The following is a 16,775-nucleotide window of genomic DNA, read 5'->3' as shown; positions in this document are numbered from 1 at the left end:
GATTCAATCCCTGGTCAGGGAACTAGATCCCACATGCCACAGCTAAAGATCCCATATGCCATGATTAAGAACTGGTGCAGCCAAATAAATAAAAAAGTATTTTTTTAAAAAAAGAAACAATAATCCAGGGATAAAACAGAGTCCCAGTTCCTCTTCAAGAGGTATACATAACAATCTGATACATGTCTTTGAGTTCTGCCGGCTCCCACCAAGGTGGAGAATGGATTGATGATGTTGACCTTTTCTGACCCTCATGACTTCAACCAACTAAAGCTTCGACTCTGTCAACCTTTGCCTCACTTCTATGCTGAATTCTCTTCTGTTCACACCCCTTCATGAATATGCATATACTCTTAGCTTAAAACTTCCCCAGTTTCGCTGTTCAGGGAAACACTACTTTGGGACAGATTCCCAGTGTTCTTACTTGCTGCAGGCAATAAATCCTTCCTTCTTCTATGGCTTGGTTGTGTCCTTTGGCTGGACACCTACCAAGAGGTGAACCCAGTTTTCAGGTAACAAGAGCTCATTCTTGGTGCTTCCCTGGTGGTCCAGTGGTTAAGCGTCTGCCTGCCAATGCAGGGAACACGGTTTCGATCCCTGATCTGGGAAGATCCCACATGCCGCAGAACAACTAAGCCTGTGTGCCACAACTACTGAAGACCATGCATCCTAGATCCTGTGCTCCACAACAAGGGAAGCCACCGCAATGAGAAGCCTGAGAACCTCAAATAGAGATTAGCTGCTGCTTGCCACAACTTGAGAAAGCCCACGTGCAGCAATGAGGACCCAGAACACCCCATAATAAATAAATTTAATTAAATTAAAAAAAGGAAGTACATTACAATGGGAAAAAGTCTCTTCAGCAAGTGGTGTTGGAAAAGTTGGGCATCTGCATGTAAATCAATGAAGTCAGAACACACCATTACACCAAACACACACAGTTTGAGAACACATCCTTACACACACACACCCACAAAAGGGTCATTCTTTCAACTACTACATTGTATTAAGTGAACTGTCCTATCTAGGGTCAATGTTTTCTCCTGTAAACTTGAACTCCCTTTTTCCTGGTCACTTAGGAACTTTGCTCCTTCAGTTATCCCTTCTATTTTTCTCTCTACTGGATTATTCCCATCAGTTTAGAAACATGCTTTAAATTCTCCCATCTTAAAAAGTCCTTCCCTGGAGAAGGAAATGGCAACCCACTCCAGTATTCTTGCCTGGAAAAGTCCATGGACAGAGGAGCCTGGTGGGCTGCAGTCCATGGGGTTACATGACTGAGCACGCGTGCATGAGGGTGGAGGGAGATGGGTTGGTAGCAATAAACTGGTAGAACTAAAAAAAAAAAAAAAGTCCTTCCCAGACTACGCATTCTCTTCTTTCCACCCATCCTCTTGGTTACTGCTCCATTTCTCTGCTTCCTTGCTTACTAACACTGCTTGGAAGAATCACTTTTATTTGCTGCCTCTACCTTCTCATATGTCATTCTCTCCTCAAATTGTAGCAGGCAAAATTTCATCCCTAGAATGTAATTAAAACCACTCTTGAAAAATTCACTATTCTTCAAAATCCAATGGCCAGTTCTCAGTCTGCCTCCTCCACAGTTTATCAGAAGCATTTAAGTATTTGATAGCTTCTTCCTTGAATCCTTTCTTCACACTTTTCCTCAGATTTCCCACTTACTCACTGGGAAAGGGGAGAATCTGTATCCTTTCTGTATCCTTTGCTCACTTTTCTTGCCAATTTCTAAATACTGGCAGGCCGGAGTTCAAGTTCTGGGCCTTTTTTCCTACTCTGGCTACCCATGCCCCCTAGCTGACCTTGCTAGCTCCTTTAGATACCTCTATAACTCTGGATTGTTTTCTCTTCAGACAAGACCTCTTCCTGAGCACCAAACTGCCTTCTCAACATTTCCAGTTGGATATCTGATAGGCTTCCTAAACTTAACCTTGTCCAAAAGTACTTACATCTGCTCCTCCCCCATCTTCATCTCAGAAAATGACACCATTATTTCCTACTCAATATTCTTGGGTTTATTATGATTTCTCTATTCCTTTCACCTCAACATCCAGTCCAAGCCTGCCAAGCGCTACCTTAAAAAAAAAAAAAAACCACTAAATCAACTATACTTCAGTTAAAAAAAAAAAACCCAGACTCTGGGGGCTTTCTTTGTAGCTCAGTTAGTAAAGAATCTGCCTGCAATGCAGGAGATCCTGGTTTGATTCCTGTGTCGGTAAGATCCCCTGGAGAGGGAAATGGCAACCCACTCCAGTATTCTTGCCTGGACAATCCCATGGACAGAGGAACCTGGCAGGCTACAGTCCATGGGGTCGCAAGAGTTGGACACGACTTAGCGTGTACACCACCACCACCACCCAGAGTCTGACCCTCCTCATCATCTCTACAACTTCCATCCAGGCCACCACCATTCTCTCTTGGACCACAGCAGCAACCTCCTAACTGGGTTCCCTGCTTCACTTTAACCATTTCTCTCTACTTTGTTCTTTTACTACACAGTAGCCATAATAATAATAATAATAATAATAGAAATTTCATAATTTATATGTTATTATACATTTATTTATATTTTGCCTCTACCACCAAGATATTACCTCTATGAAGGCAAGGATTTTTTTCTCCTTTATTTTCACTCTATCCCCAGTACCTGGCTAGCTTGAGAAGTATTTGTTGAATGAATGAATGACAGAAGCATGGTAAATCATTAAAGACTTAATGAATGAGTAATATGAGCTCATAAATATGAGCTTTAAAGCAATATGAGCTTTAAAGGCATTATTTAAATGCTTTTTAAATAATCTGAGTTTAGGGAATTCCCTGGTGGTCCTGTGGTTAGGACTCTGTACTTCTACTGCAGGGAGCATGGGTTTGATCCCTGACCAGAGAACTAAAATCCTGCAAACTAGGCTTCCCTGGTGGCTCAGTGGTAAAGTATCTGCCTGCTAATGCAGGAGACATGGGTTCAATCCCTGGTCCAGGAAGATCCCTCATGCTGCGGAGCAACAGCCCAGGAACCACAACTATTGAGCCTGTGTTCTAGAGCCTGGGAACCCCAACTACTAAGCCCATGTGCTGCAGTTACTGAAGCCTGGGAGCCCTAGAGCCAGTGCTCTGCAATAAGAGAAGCCACTGCAATGAGAAGCCTGCACACCGCAACTAGAGAGCAGCCCCCCATGCAAGCCCCTACAACTAAAGAAAAACCCATGCAGTAAGGAAGACCCACCACAACCAAAAATAAATAAAATAATTGAAATCCCACAAGCCGCACAGTGCAGTTAAAAAATAAAAAGAAATTTGAGTTTCAATCTGAGGAAGAACTTCCTGACTAGCAGGTAAGTGAAGAGAGGTATGGAGGATATTGGCAATCTATAAGGGTCCTGCAGGGAGATTAAAAATCATCCTGAGTGAAAGTTGTTTAGTCGCGTCCGACTCTTTGCGACCCCACAGACCATACTATACGGTTCATGGCATTCTCCAAGGCCAGAATATTATTAACTATAAACTGTGAAGTGTCCTTCCTTTCAAGAAGCTTACAGTCAAATGCAGGAAGCTAACATAAAGTAATTACTCATTCATGCATGATCATAAGCTGAGATAGATATGTTAAAGGAAAGGCAAGGTTCTACTAGTGGCTACAACAAAGGAGTTTACCTGACTAGGGTATCAAGAAGGCTTCCCTGAAGAAGTGATTCTGGAGCTGAGAGCTGATGAATGAGCAGGAGTTAATTAGGCAAGCATTTGCTTGGTTATAATGAAGAAACTGTGGAAATGTATACAAGAAACCAATTTTGTGGTTATGTGTGTCATGTGAGTTGGAAAGGCTGGGTAAATGGAGAACAGGAGTGAAAGAGAGACTTTTCCCTTTATACCACTTGGTCCTTTTTGGTTTTCTAACATATTACCTATTCAACAAAAATGAATACTTTCATGTGAAAATAGTTTCAACCTTTGTCTAAAGGATAATGCAATGCCGCTGAAGAATTTTAAGCAGTAGGGTGATGTCAGAGTTGGCTTTAGAAAATTTCCAAGGTTGAAATGTGGAGAATGAATTGAAAGAGGGCCAGAGTGGATGCTGACAGGACAGTCAAAGAGACACCACTTCATACGCACTAGAATGTCTATACCAATAAAGACAGACAGTAACAAGTGTTGGTGCAGATGGGGGGAAATTGGAACCCTTATGGGGGATAGAAAATGGTGGCTATTTTGGTAAATAATTTGGCAGTTCCTCAAAAATGTTAAACAAAGAGTTGCCATATGACCCAGCAAGTCCTCTCACAAGTAAATACCTAATAGAATTGAAAACATATGTCAGTGCTCATGCCCCATGCACCCTTGCAGTCAGTGGGTGAGCTAGGGCAGCAAGGCAGCCTCCCTATAGCTCTGTGGAGTGCCTCTAGCCTCCCTACTGGAGTCGCTGGCAGGGGCCAGCCTTGCAGTGGTGTGTTCTACATCAATGGCTCCAGCTGGATTCATTGGACTAGGCAAATGGGGCATCCCATGGCAAAAAAAAAAAAAAAAAATCTCATGGACATGGCCATCCACTTGTTATTTATGATGTGTTCCCTGATGCATGCAGAGAATTTCCAGATGCAAGTGAACAGGTAGTGTCTTCTCCAGCAGATGTAGCCAGCAAGGATGGAATTATTTACAATGTTGCCCACCAGTATCAATGCAACAGAAGCTTATTCTGGAGAAAATGGGATTTCAAAAAAAGCAAAGCAAGGCTCACTATTAAAAGACTCCAGTACTATTGATCCTATAGTTTGGAAAGATTTGGCCAAAGAAGTTGAGAAAATGGGAGCAATTTTCAGGGTTGCCCCTGTTTCTGGTGGTGTGGAAGCTACTCAGTCTGGGAACCTCACGTTTATGGTGGGAGGTGTGCTGTGCTAAGTTGCTTCAGCTGTGTCCTACTCTTTGTGACCCTGTGGACTGTAGTCCACCAGATTCCCCTGTCCATGGGGATTCTCCAGGGAAGAATATTGGAGTGGGGTGCCATTTCTTACTCCAGGGAATCTTCCTGACCCAGGGATCAATCCCATGTCTCTTATGTCTCCAGTGTTGGTAGGTGGGTTCTTTATCACTAGTGCCACCAGAGGAGTCACAGACAAATTTGCTGCTGCCCAAGAGCTGCTGAGGAGCAAGGACTCCAGTGTGCTGTATTGTGGAGCCTATGGGCCTGGGCAGGCTCTGAGGATCTGCTACAACATACTGTTAGCTATTGGTATGATTGAAACTGCTGATGCTATGAATCTGGGAATCAGGTTAGGACTTGACCCAAAACTACTGGCCAAAATCCTAAATGTGAGCTCAGGACAGTATTGGTAAAGTGCTGCTTATAATCCCATATCTGGGGTGACTGAAGGAGTTCCCTTCCCTAATAACTATCAGGGTGGATTCAGAACAACACTCATGGTTAAGGATCTGGGATTAGCACAAAACTCTAATGTTAGCACCAACACCCCAATCTTTCTGGGCAGTCAAGTCCATCAGATCTGTGTGGATGATGTGTGCAAAGGGCTGCTCAAAGAAAGTCTGCTTGTTCGTGTTCCAGTTTCTATGAGAAGAGGAGACATTCTGAGTCTGTCCACTTTTGCCAGTGGACACTGTTGGAAACCAAACTCTATCTCCGAACCTCTTTATTGCTCACCCTGCAAGTAAATAGGTCTGTCTGTTTTCAATTGTCTAGGTCACAGTAAACCCTGGGATGTTTTTCACCCATTTTTAGCTGCTTATTCTTTTTTAAATCTATTTAGCAAATATGTAATACCTGAAATTTTTTCCCTGTAAGCCACTAATGATCCCTTGCTAACTAGCTGATTGGCTTTTTCAAAAATTTGAGAACTTCTCTGGTGGTATAAGGATCCCCCTGCCAATGCAGGGGACATGGGTTTGATCTCTGTTCAGGGAAGATTCCACATGCTGCGGAGCAACCAAGCCCATGTGCCACAACTACCAAGCCTATGTGCTGCAACTGCTGAAGCCAGTGCACCCAGAGCCTGTGCCCCACGATGAGAGAAGCCACCACGATGAGAAGCCCACACACCACAACAAAGAGTAGCCCCGGCTCACCGCAACTAGAGGAAGCCCGAGTGCAGGAACGAAGACCCAGCACAACCAAAAAAATAAAAGATCCCTGAGCATCTTTAAGTAAATTGTTGCATATTTCAATTACTACAAATTACTATTTAATTTGTAATTAAATTATTAATTTACAAATAAAACCTATTTTTTTCAGTACAATAAAACCTATTTTAGAGGAAAGAAATTGCTGTGAGGGAAGGAGTTAGGAAAAAGGAAAGTATAATGAATTACTACCTATGTCCCTCAGAAAGTTTGTCCCTTTTGTAGTATTCTTACGTTACTGTTGTTGTTCAGTCGCTCAGTTGTATCTGACTCTTTGTGACCCCATGGACTGCAGCAGGCCAGGCTTCCCTGTCCTTCACTATTCTCCCAGAGTTTGCTCAAACTCATATCCATTGAGTCAGCAATGATGCATTACTGAGGTTACTGATTTATTTTCTAGGAGTTGATAAAGCAAGAGAATGCCTTGCTGTATGTTATATAATTTGGACTCTGTTACATTTATCTTGGTGTGTCCCTCTTGTAACAACTCTCGATACTTAGCAAGCTTGTTTTTTATATATTTGCTTCCTTGTACATTCTTACTACATATTTTTGACTTCAAAAGTATACCTTTAGAATCCTTTCAAAGCCAAGAATGATACGTGCTTTAGATAATTATTACATTATTCTAAATATAACCATATAATCTTGAATTCAAGTAAATTTCTATGCTGATAATAAAAAGAAAACATATGGTCACACAGATTTGTCCATGAGTGTCCACAGCACCAATGTACATAATAGGCAAAAATGTAAAAACAATTCAAATGTTCTTCAACTAATGAATGGATAACTAAATGTGGTATAGCCAAAGAGTGGCATACTAGTCAGTACTTCCTTCATAAAAAGGAATGAAGATTCATACTACATCATGAGTGAACCTTGAAAATATTATGCTAAGTGAAAGAAGCCAATCACAATAGGTCACATATTATGCAATTTTCCATTTGTATGAAATGTTTAGAATAAGACAATTTATAGCAAAACATTAATTAGTGGTTGCTTAGGGCTTGAGTAAAATGAAGGAGAGGTAAGGAGACAAATGAGGATTCACTATTAATGGGTATAAAATTATTTTAAGGGGGACCAAAAGTGTTCTAAAATTAGATAATGGTGATGGTTATACAAGCTCAGGATATGCTAAAAACTATTGAACTGTACACTTTAAATGGGTAAATTGTATCGTATATGAACTATATTTCAATAAAGCTACTTTAAATAAGAGATAGTTTTCAAATTTCCCTGGTGGTCCAGTAGTTAAGAATCCATCTTGCAATGAAGAGGAACCAAGTTCAATCGCTGGTCGGTGAACTAAGACCCCACATGCTGCAGGGCAACTAAGCCCACACACCGCAACTACTGAGCCCGCATGCTGCAACTACTGAAGCCTGTGTGTCTAGAGCCTGTGCTCCACAACAGAAGCCACTGCAATGAGAAGCCCGTGCACCACAGTGAAGACTAGCCTTTGCTTGCCACAACTAGAGAAAACCCATGCGCAGCAACAAAGACCCAGCGCAACCAAAAAATACAATAAATAAATTATAAATTCTAAGAGGAATCATGCCCATATAGACATATCCATAATTTCTTTCAAACTCAATGATCTTTCAAGAAAGAAAAAAGTCAGATATAAATTGCCTTTAAAAAAAGTTCCAATTCATCTTAAATACTTAGTACAAGCCTGATATAAAAATATATCAAAATGTACTACGGTTATGCAAAACATAGTATTGTATGTCAAGTGTATCTCAATAAAATATATAGCAAAAACTTTTAATTAAAAAATTAAAAATCTATCAATTTTAGTTCAAGATGATAAACTCAGCATAAGATATATCTTCATATTTTTGTACCTCACAAACTGGGGATGTAATATTTTCATTATGGTTTGGTTCAAAGTATTTCATTTCCATACTATTTTATTCTCTGACTCAGAGTTATTTGGAAGACTTTTGCTTTTTTAACTTCCAAATATATGTTTGTTTTGTTGAATGCACACAAGCTCATGTGTCCAACACACAGTGAAAGCCAAACAAACCAGAACATTGAAGTTTGGAACAAAAGGTATGTTGCTGAACTGAGCCAGAATTGGTGGTTAGTGTTCAAAAAACCCAAAATTTGTGATAGTTTTTGGAGAGGAGTTTTTATAAGCAAAACTGGGGGCTAGGCCTGCAGGGCACATGACTTTCTTCTGTGGTTGGTGGTGAGGTAACAGGATGGTATTGCAGGAATGTTGTGCTCAGAAGAAAGTTATCATTCTTTACCTGTTGGGGGGCTTATTTCCCACAGAAAAACTGAAAAATCAATTGTCGTTTTTCCCTTGAGGAGAAACCAGGGCTCTGCTTTATGACTGCACTATTGTTTTTTGACAGTTCCTCCTTTGGTTCTGCATTCTCTCTCTTCCCTGATTAGTTAACTATTTCAATCTGCCCTTTGGAATTTGGGGAGGGTCTAGGAAGCTGAGGGCTTCCCAGGTGGCACTAGTGGTAAAGAACTCGCCAGCCATTGCAGGAGGCATAAGAGATGCAGGTTTGATCCCTGGGTTGGGAAGATTCCCTGGAGGAGGGCCCAGCAACTCACTCCAGTATTCTTGCCTGGAGAATCGCATGGACAGAGGAGCCTGGAGGGCTACAGTCCATAGGGGCTCAGTTAGTTGGACATGACAGAAGTGATTTAGCACACATGCTAGGAAGTTGAATCCGTTTTCCTACAAACAAGAAAAGGGGACCAGGAAAAGGCTTGTGGGGCCTTCACGGGGACACGGGAAGGCTCCACAGGGCCCCGCTCAGTTTCATTTGTATTTATATTTAACACTGTGGTCAAAGAATACAATATGTATTACACAATTCTCTGAAGTTTGAATTACATTCGTTGAGACCAATTTTTATAAATGTTTTACGTACGATTAAGAGGGATAAGTAGTTTTTACTTTGGGTGAATGGTTCTACATATGTTTATTAAATCAAGCTTGTTAAGTGGGTTACTAAAAAAAAAATGACGCCATTGCAGCAGTCAAGAGATGATGGTAGGCTGGGAGCAGAGAAGATGGAGAGAAGTGTAGGGATTCCAGATTTACTTGGGAAACAAAACAGACCCTTCCTGATGTTGGAGGGGAATGGGAGTAATGTGGAGAGAGCCATTAAAGATGACTTTATTGGTTTCTGGTTTATACAATTTGCCAGATGGCAGATATATGAAATTGAGATCGGGAACCCTAGGAGAGATTAGACATCTATATTTCCCCCAAGAATGTTTCTTTGGTTCCTATGGGGGCTAAGAGGGCAGCGGCAAATATGGAGGCTATGGGTGACAGCAGCTCCCTGCCATTCCTTAAGCCCTCTGCGTATGTATGTATATCTGTACAACACATCACAGTACAGTAAGTCCTCTATGTAAGAATGAGTTCCATTCCAAGTGTGTGTTCATAAGTCTAATTTGTTTTTAAGTTCAACAAAGTTAGCCTAGGTACCTAACTAACTTTGGCTATATAGGCTAACACAATAGGCTATATGTTGTTCTTCAGTTGCTAAGTCACGTCCAACTCTTTGTGACTCCATAGACTGCAGCACACCAGGCTTCCCTGTCCTTCACTATCTCCCGGAGTTTGCTCAAACTCATGTCCATTGAGTCGGTGATGCCATCCAACATCTCGTCCTCTGTCATCCCCTTCTCCTCCTGCCTTCAATCTTTCCCGGCATCAGGGTGTCTTCCAATGAGTCAGCTCTTTGCATCAGGTGGCCACAGTATTTCAGCTTTAGCATCAGTCCTTTCAATGAATATTCAAGGTTGATTTCCTTTAGGATTTACTGGTTTGATCTCTTTGCAGTCCAAGGACTCTCAAGAGTCTTCTCTAATACCACAATTGGAAAACATCAGCCTTCAGCCTTCTTTATGGTCCAACTCTCACATCCATACATGACTATTGGAAAAACCATAGCTTTGACCATAGGGGACTTTGATCAGCAGAGTGACGTCTCTGTACTGTAATAGGTTTATAATACTTTTCACACAAATAATACATACAAAAAATAAGGAAAATAAATTTAATCTTAAAGTACTTTGAAAATTACAGTAGTACAGTACAGCTGGCATACAGTAGTGGTAATAGCTGGCATACAGTAGTACAACAGCTGATATACAGGAGCTGGCATCAAGAGAACAGGGAAGAAAAATTACTGACTGGAGGAGGGAGAAGAGGTGGCAGAGGGTAGAGCGGAGGGATTCGTCAGCAATAGGAGACAGAGGGCAAGCTGCATATGACAATGTACGCCAGACACGTGAACCAACTTACCTAACTGCACACGTGAACACACGCACATTCACATCTTCCAAAGTTCACAACTTGAACGTAAACTCATATTGGAAGGGTGTCACACCCACTAGACTAACAGCTCAGAAGTCAAGGGTCAAATTGCCTCTAGGCACTTGGGGACCTCGCCCTGAAACTGCCCCAGCCCTCTCCTAGCCTGTTTCTCTGAGCCCCACCCACAGGGATTTCCGGCTGGCCCTTTTGCACCCGCCTCTCCCAGAAGCCCTTGGCTCCGCCCCTACTGCAACCATTGCCTTCTAGCCTAGAGGGGAATGGAGTGATTGACGAGTACGTTCTCCAATCCTAATGCAGAAGGAACACATATTACCAATTAGACGGTAGCAGAGGCGGATGCTGAACCCTACGGTGGGAGGGTCACCAGGCACGGGAGGCTAAGAAGGGCGAGTCCGCCCAGGCAGTGGTGTAAGAGTCACCGGACATCTAGATACCCCAGTTTCCTTCTTTCTCCATTGCTGGGTGAGGAGTCCCTTCGCAGCTGGAAGTCAGGATCTCTATTTGCCCTTTTGAATGGGGGGAGGGGGTGTGTCTACTACGTAAGCATTTGAGGATCTTTCCTGATTCTCCGACCTCCTTTCGCCTCAAGTCAGGTCCTTCTCGTAGCCTGGGGTGGGGGTCTTGTCCCCCTCACTCTCCGCCGGGAGCGGTTAAGTGTTTAAGGTCTTTCCGCAGCCTCTGGGTGGTTAAAGTCTTCCGGACTCGGTCACGGAAAGGCAGTTGAGTTTATAGGAAGTTTAGGTTTAGGGAGATTCGCGGACTCAGCCTCTTTCCCAAGGAGTTAGAAGTCTCCTGCCGCGGCCAGAGCTAGTGGAAGGTGGAGGGGCTCTGGGAGCTAGGTTCCTGTGGCTAGGGAACTAGGGATAGAATTAGGTATTGGAGGCGAAGGAATGGGTGGAAAGAAACATTTCTTCCGTGGAGGTCGTGCAAGTTCTCTGACGGACTGCACAGAGTGAAGCCGGAGTCGTTGGACTTGGGCTTGGGGCTTGGTCTCTAACCGCCTCCCGCCCCCTCCCCGCCACACTTCTGGGCCATCAGCTGTTTGCCTTCATCTCTTTCTCCTCAGGCTTAAGGAAACATCTGAACATGTGGAATCCCAATGCCGGTAGGTGTCTGGGGGATTGCTTCTCTTGCCCCAACCCCTTTTCAGATGGGCCACAACAGGAGCTTTCTGTGTTCTCCTCCTGTCTACTAACCCGCAAAAGCAAAGTCCTTAGTCGCTGACCCATCCTCTCGTCTTTCCCTGGAGTTCACTGTCTCTGTTTCTTCCCCGTCTTGCCAGGACCTTCCCTTTTCTCTCTCTTCTGTAAGTTTGCCTCCCCTTCCCTTCATTCTCTTTCCTCACCTCCCCATTTGCCTTTAACTATTGAGTGATTCTTTTTGTTGTTGTTTGTTGTCAGAGGCTCTGGGCAGTTGTAATCTTAATTTATTCTTTGTTTCTTCCACCAGGGCAGCCAGGACCATTTCCACACCCCCCTAACGCTGGGTATCCTGGGGGTTGCAATCCTGCCCATCCACCACCTGCCAACCCTCCCTTTCCTCCAGGCCCCTTTCCCACTCCCCCAGGAGCACCCCAGGGGAATCCAGCCTTTCCCCCTGGTGGGCCCTGTCATCCTGTGCCACAGCCAGGATATCCAGGGTGCCAGCCCTCAGGTCCCTACCCCCCTCCATACCCACCACCTGGCCCTGGCATGTGTCCTGTGAATCCACTGGTTCCTGGTATAGTAGGACCAGGAATAGTGATTGACAAGAAGGTGCACAAAAAAATGAAGAAAGCTCATAAAAAGAAGCAGAAACACCATAAGCATGGCAAGGTAAGTGCCCCTGGAGCCTGGCTGGGAAAGGGTGCCCCTTCAAAGGGACTAAGGAGGCAGGGGAGGGCAAGGAATCGGGGGTTGAAGTCTAAGGATGTGGGACAGTGACTTTGTAAAGGATTCCCACTGGGAAGAATCTGATCATCTTAAAAAATTTATTAGGCTTATTAGGCCTTCTATCTGGGGGGTGCTAGGCTGAGCCTCAGAATGGATGTCGGCATCAAAAGTCTTTCTAGTTTGCCTTTCTCTTCCCAGAACTCCCCACCCCACCCCCACCCCCTGCTTGTTTTAGCAAGTTGGACACACCCACTGAGGTGGTCAAATATCAAGTAATAGAGTCAGTCCTTTGACAAAGCAAAGTCTTATATAATAACTCATAATGATCTGGCCCTAGGTCCTGGAGTTTCTTTCTCTCCTTCAGTGTTCTCAGGGTGTTGTGTTAGTTACCTGGGCCCCATTGTCCTATTCAGTAGGGAAACTGAGGACGAGAGCAGTCAGTGACTCTGAGCCTCTAATAAAACCTGAGTTTCATGCTCAGCCCCAAGGCTAAATATCTTCACTCCAGAGGATTGTTCATTAACAAGGGTAAAAGTAGCTCTCAGGACAACCCTGGAAGGAGTGAACCAACCCCGATCTTGAGAAGGCCTTAATTTACATTTTTCTGCCCATTATTTATTTGCCTTATGGCTTTGGATGCTAATTCTAGTTGTCCATCTTTGGTAGAAGTCTAAGGAGAAGGAAAGGTGAGCTTGAATGGAGACACTCAAAAATGTTTTTGATGATAGTTTTAATGGGAGTATACGTGTAAAGAACCTTGACTAGGACTCTCCCAGCCTCCTCTCCCACCTTCCCTTTCTCCCAGTTGGGACTTAGGAAAAAGTGGAGATAGATGCACACAGCTACTGATTCTACTCACTTTTCTTAGTCTCATAGCCACTAGGAATGTCCATGCAGCTAATAAATACTATAAGGGAGCAGCTGTTTCCTTGTACAATTCTACTCTAGTGCCTATAATTTATTCCTTGCCTAGGCATTGGTTCAGGTAAAGAAAATTGGAAACTTTCTCCAAATGCAGTATGTTAAATTCTGCGCAATGATTTAGGATGGTTTCATCCATTCCTGTATGCTCACTGCTGAAGGAAACCCTTGCTTTTGCTGTTTAAGGGACTGTCAAGTTAAAGATTCCTGACCTTCTTAGAAAGCAAAGGGCACTGGGGTGGAGGTATAGGGCACCAGAGAATCCCATGAAGTAACAAAAGTCATTTGGATCTGACGTATCCTTTTCCCTTTCCCCTTTCCCCTTGCAGCATTCCTCCTCCTCCTCTTCCAGCAGTGACTCTGACTGAATACAGGGCCTGGACCCTTCCCTCAAGTCTCTCCAGTTCAGCTCTCCCATCAAGCTTCAGATGTCATCTTGTACTGGGGGAAATTAACTCTTGCTACCCCTTCACCCCCACCCCTGCAGTCTAAGCCTCATTCTGCTGTTCAGCACTAACTAGCTAGGACAAATCGGAAAAGAATTGTCATGGGCTAGCAAAGGCCATCTTCTCACTGCTTGGATAGAACTTTTAGCTGATGAGTTTGACAGGAGAACTGTTTTTTGAAGATGGTAAGATTTGAGCTAAATGCTTAAGACAAGTCTAAGATCTGTAAAATGTGATTTTTTTTTTTTTTACTTTCTTTTGTAATACTTACGATTGAGGAGATGCTGTGGACATTGAATTATGGAAAAGAAAAACGACCTGCGCCTTTCTTGTAATTGTAGCATGCTTGGGTGATTTAGTGGCAAATAAACATTTCCCAGCAGGCCTCTTATTGATTGCGCTCACTGTAAGGCTGTTGACAAGTGGAGTCCATTTGGTTGATGAGCTCTGACTGCCATTTTGAAAACTATTCCCTATTCTCTCACTCAGTATGCTGTCTCAGGCCCTCTCACTCTCCAACTCTCAGTCCAAATAAAGCTGTTTGTCCTGGTCTCTATTCACCTGTATCATTACCTTGGTTGGGCCTAGCACCTTCTACTAGTTCTGCTGCCCTAGAAAAAAATGAAAGAATAGATTTATCAAGTGGATGGTAGAGAGGAGCTGGGAAAGGCATGTGCTTAGGAACAGAGTCTAAAGCTCCACAGCATGGTTGGGAATCACAGGTATCCCAGTGGGGCTAGATTAGTTCCTTGGAAAGTGTTTATTGAGGAAATACTGTGTTCTGATGCTGAAGGTACAAAGATTTAGAATAACACAAGTCTCTGCCCTTCATGGCCTTTGAGAGCTAATGAAGCAGATGGTCGTGTGAATATATGAATAGGTTATTATAGTAAAAGTGAATAAGACAGGGCTCAAGCAGTGGAGGAGCAAAGGAAGGAGTGCCAGTGCCACTGCGAAATGAGTGAGGTCCTGGCTGGGCCTCAGAAGGCATAGGAGTTGACCTGTTATAAATAACAAAAGCTAACACCCAGCATTCATTATGCCCCAGGCACTAAGTGCTTTGCATTTCTCACTTGTGTTCATCTTCATGGCAGCTCTATGAGGTAGGTACTACTGTTCCCATTTTGAGCAAGAAGAAAACTTCAGTCAGGATTTGAACTTGAGCAGTGTGGCTCCTGTGTCTGTGTGTGTAACCCAGTGGGTTTCCAGCAGAAGAACCAGTTTTGCAGAGGCACAGATTTGTAAAAAGGTGAAGGATGGACGTTCAGGAATTCCTGAGCCTGAGATACCATACCAGAGCCTGATAGCAGGAAGTGAGCCTCTCAATGGGTCTAGAGGAAGGAGTGGACCTGAGGGATGTTTCTTAGGTGGAACCCACAGGGTTTAGGGATTTAAGTGTGGGACTTGAACAGGGAAGTTGTGTTTTTAGTTGACTGGGTTTCATCTATGACTTGTCCCGGGGGTGAGATATATGAAATACATGCTTAAATATATTAGATCTAGTTTCTAATTTTATTAGGAAATCCAAGACCAAGCTGGAGAAGGAAATGGCAACCCACTCCAGTATTCTTGCCTAGAAAATTCCATGGACAGAGGAGCCTGGCAGGCTACGATCCATGGGGTCACAAAGAGTCAGCCACGACTGAGCGACTGAGCACCAAGATCTGTTTTCCAGTGTCCTGAATTTTGGGGCCATTCTAAGGTTTTCTTCCTCTGTAACACTGTTTTCATTTATTCATTAGCACTTCCTTTTCCAGGAGGAGAAGGGAAAGGTGGGCATAAGGGGATTGTGAGGTGAAAGAAAAACAGTGTTGACAAACCACAAATTAAGGAGAGACAGAAATGGCTCAAGGGGGAAAACAGGGAGAAGTTAGGGAGAAAATTCACCCACCTCCTTCCCCAGTTTTAACCATAAATAGCCCATTTACCCTTCCTGCCTTTTTTTAAGGGCACCTTGCTATTTTGCTATCTTATTTCTCAAAAGTCCATTAACTTTTTGTAAGCTAAAAGTAATACATGTACCTGGGGGTGGGGTGGTGGGGGTGGTGGAATGTAACATTTTTAATAGGATGTTCAGCAGAAAAGTAAGGTTCTCCTCATAGCAGATTTCTGGTTTACTCCCCAAAGGCAACTATGACTACTAAATTCTTTTGTAAACTTTCAGAGCTGTTCTGCACATAAGTAAATATCCTCTCTTTCTACCTCTACCTTACATGGTTCCTATTGCTCCTAGCCCACTTTATATCAAATGAGAGCCCTCTTTTGGATCTAACATTTTCCCATTTAATTAACTATTTTGGAGTTGATTCCATATCAGTGTGTGTGTAACATTGTTTTAATAGCATTTTATTCAATCTTTTTTTGCTGGAATTTTAAAATGTTTCCATCTTTGCTATACACTTACTTAACTGCTGTGGGAAACCTTTTGGTATGTATATCTTTGCCAGAGGTTGCAACATTGGTTGCTCATGGCTATTTCTGGCTATGGACTTTTTTTTTTTTTTTTGAGGGACTACTCTGTTAATTATCAGACCTTTTCAATAAAGGTTCAGATTTCATGTTTCTGAAGACAGAAATTTCTGAACCACTACTGATCATTTCTTATAGATGGATCCTATACTCTCCAGGGGCTTCCCAGGTGGCACTAGTGGTAAAGAACCTGCCTGCCAATGCAGGAGACATAAGAGACTCGGGTTCAGTCCTCTGGAGGAGGGCATGGCAACCCACTCCCGAGAATCCCATGGATGGAGGAGCCTGGTGGGCTACAGTTCATAGGGTCACAAAGAGTTGTACACGACCGAAGCAACTTAGCACACAGGCATGCATACTCTCCAGTCTTAATCATCCTTTCAGCTTCCTGTTGCCTTTCTTCAGGCAAGTTACATTAGTTGCCTGGCTCTCCATAGCATTGGGTTGGTGCGCCCTGTTTTGTGCATCAGTGTAAGACTCTAAAGATAGTGGTTCTCAAATGTTATGCCCTATGTCCATGAGAGGATCTGGAGTTCTACCATTCTTTCCTTTCTAGAAACTGAGTGTAGTGAGACTTCCACACAATTAATTGAAAATGGG

At 43.3% G+C, this 16,775-nt stretch overlaps 1 protein-coding gene and 1 pseudogene across 4 annotated transcripts; both read left to right on the top strand.

Annotated features, from left to right (window-relative positions):
* Positions 1–4,671: 4,671 nt before the first annotated feature.
* LOC145547185 (3-hydroxyisobutyrate dehydrogenase, mitochondrial-like) lies at positions 4,672–5,599 on the top strand (annotated as a pseudogene).
* A 5,234-nt stretch (positions 5,600–10,833) lies between these two features.
* Positions 10,834–14,097, top strand: PRR13 (proline rich 13). Of its 4 annotated transcripts, none has more exons than XM_081596109.1 (4): positions 10,834–10,876; positions 11,535–11,573; positions 11,918–12,282; positions 13,590–14,097. In XM_081596109.1, exons 2-4 carry the CDS (start codon positions 11,555–11,557, stop codon positions 13,626–13,628), a joined length of 423 nt encoding a protein of 140 aa, XP_081452235.1. In that variant the 5' UTR covers positions 10,834–10,876; positions 11,535–11,554; the 3' UTR covers positions 13,629–14,097. The 4 variants fall into 4 exon arrangements, with proteins under 4 accessions (XP_081452235.1, XP_081452234.1, XP_081452236.1 ...); XM_081596108.1 differs by having other exon boundaries at positions 10,834–10,930; XM_081596110.1 differs by having other exon boundaries at positions 10,834–10,952; positions 11,536–11,573.
* The last annotated feature ends 2,678 nt before the right edge of the window (positions 14,098–16,775 follow it).

Source organism: Giraffa tippelskirchi, chromosome 4 (genome assembly GCF_054371585.1).
Source record: "Giraffa tippelskirchi isolate mGirTip1 chromosome 4, T2T-mGirTip1v1.2.pri, whole genome shotgun sequence".
Taxonomy (NCBI): domain Eukaryota; kingdom Metazoa; phylum Chordata; class Mammalia; order Artiodactyla; family Giraffidae; genus Giraffa; species Giraffa tippelskirchi.
This window is presented reverse-complemented; position numbering and strand designations above follow the sequence as displayed.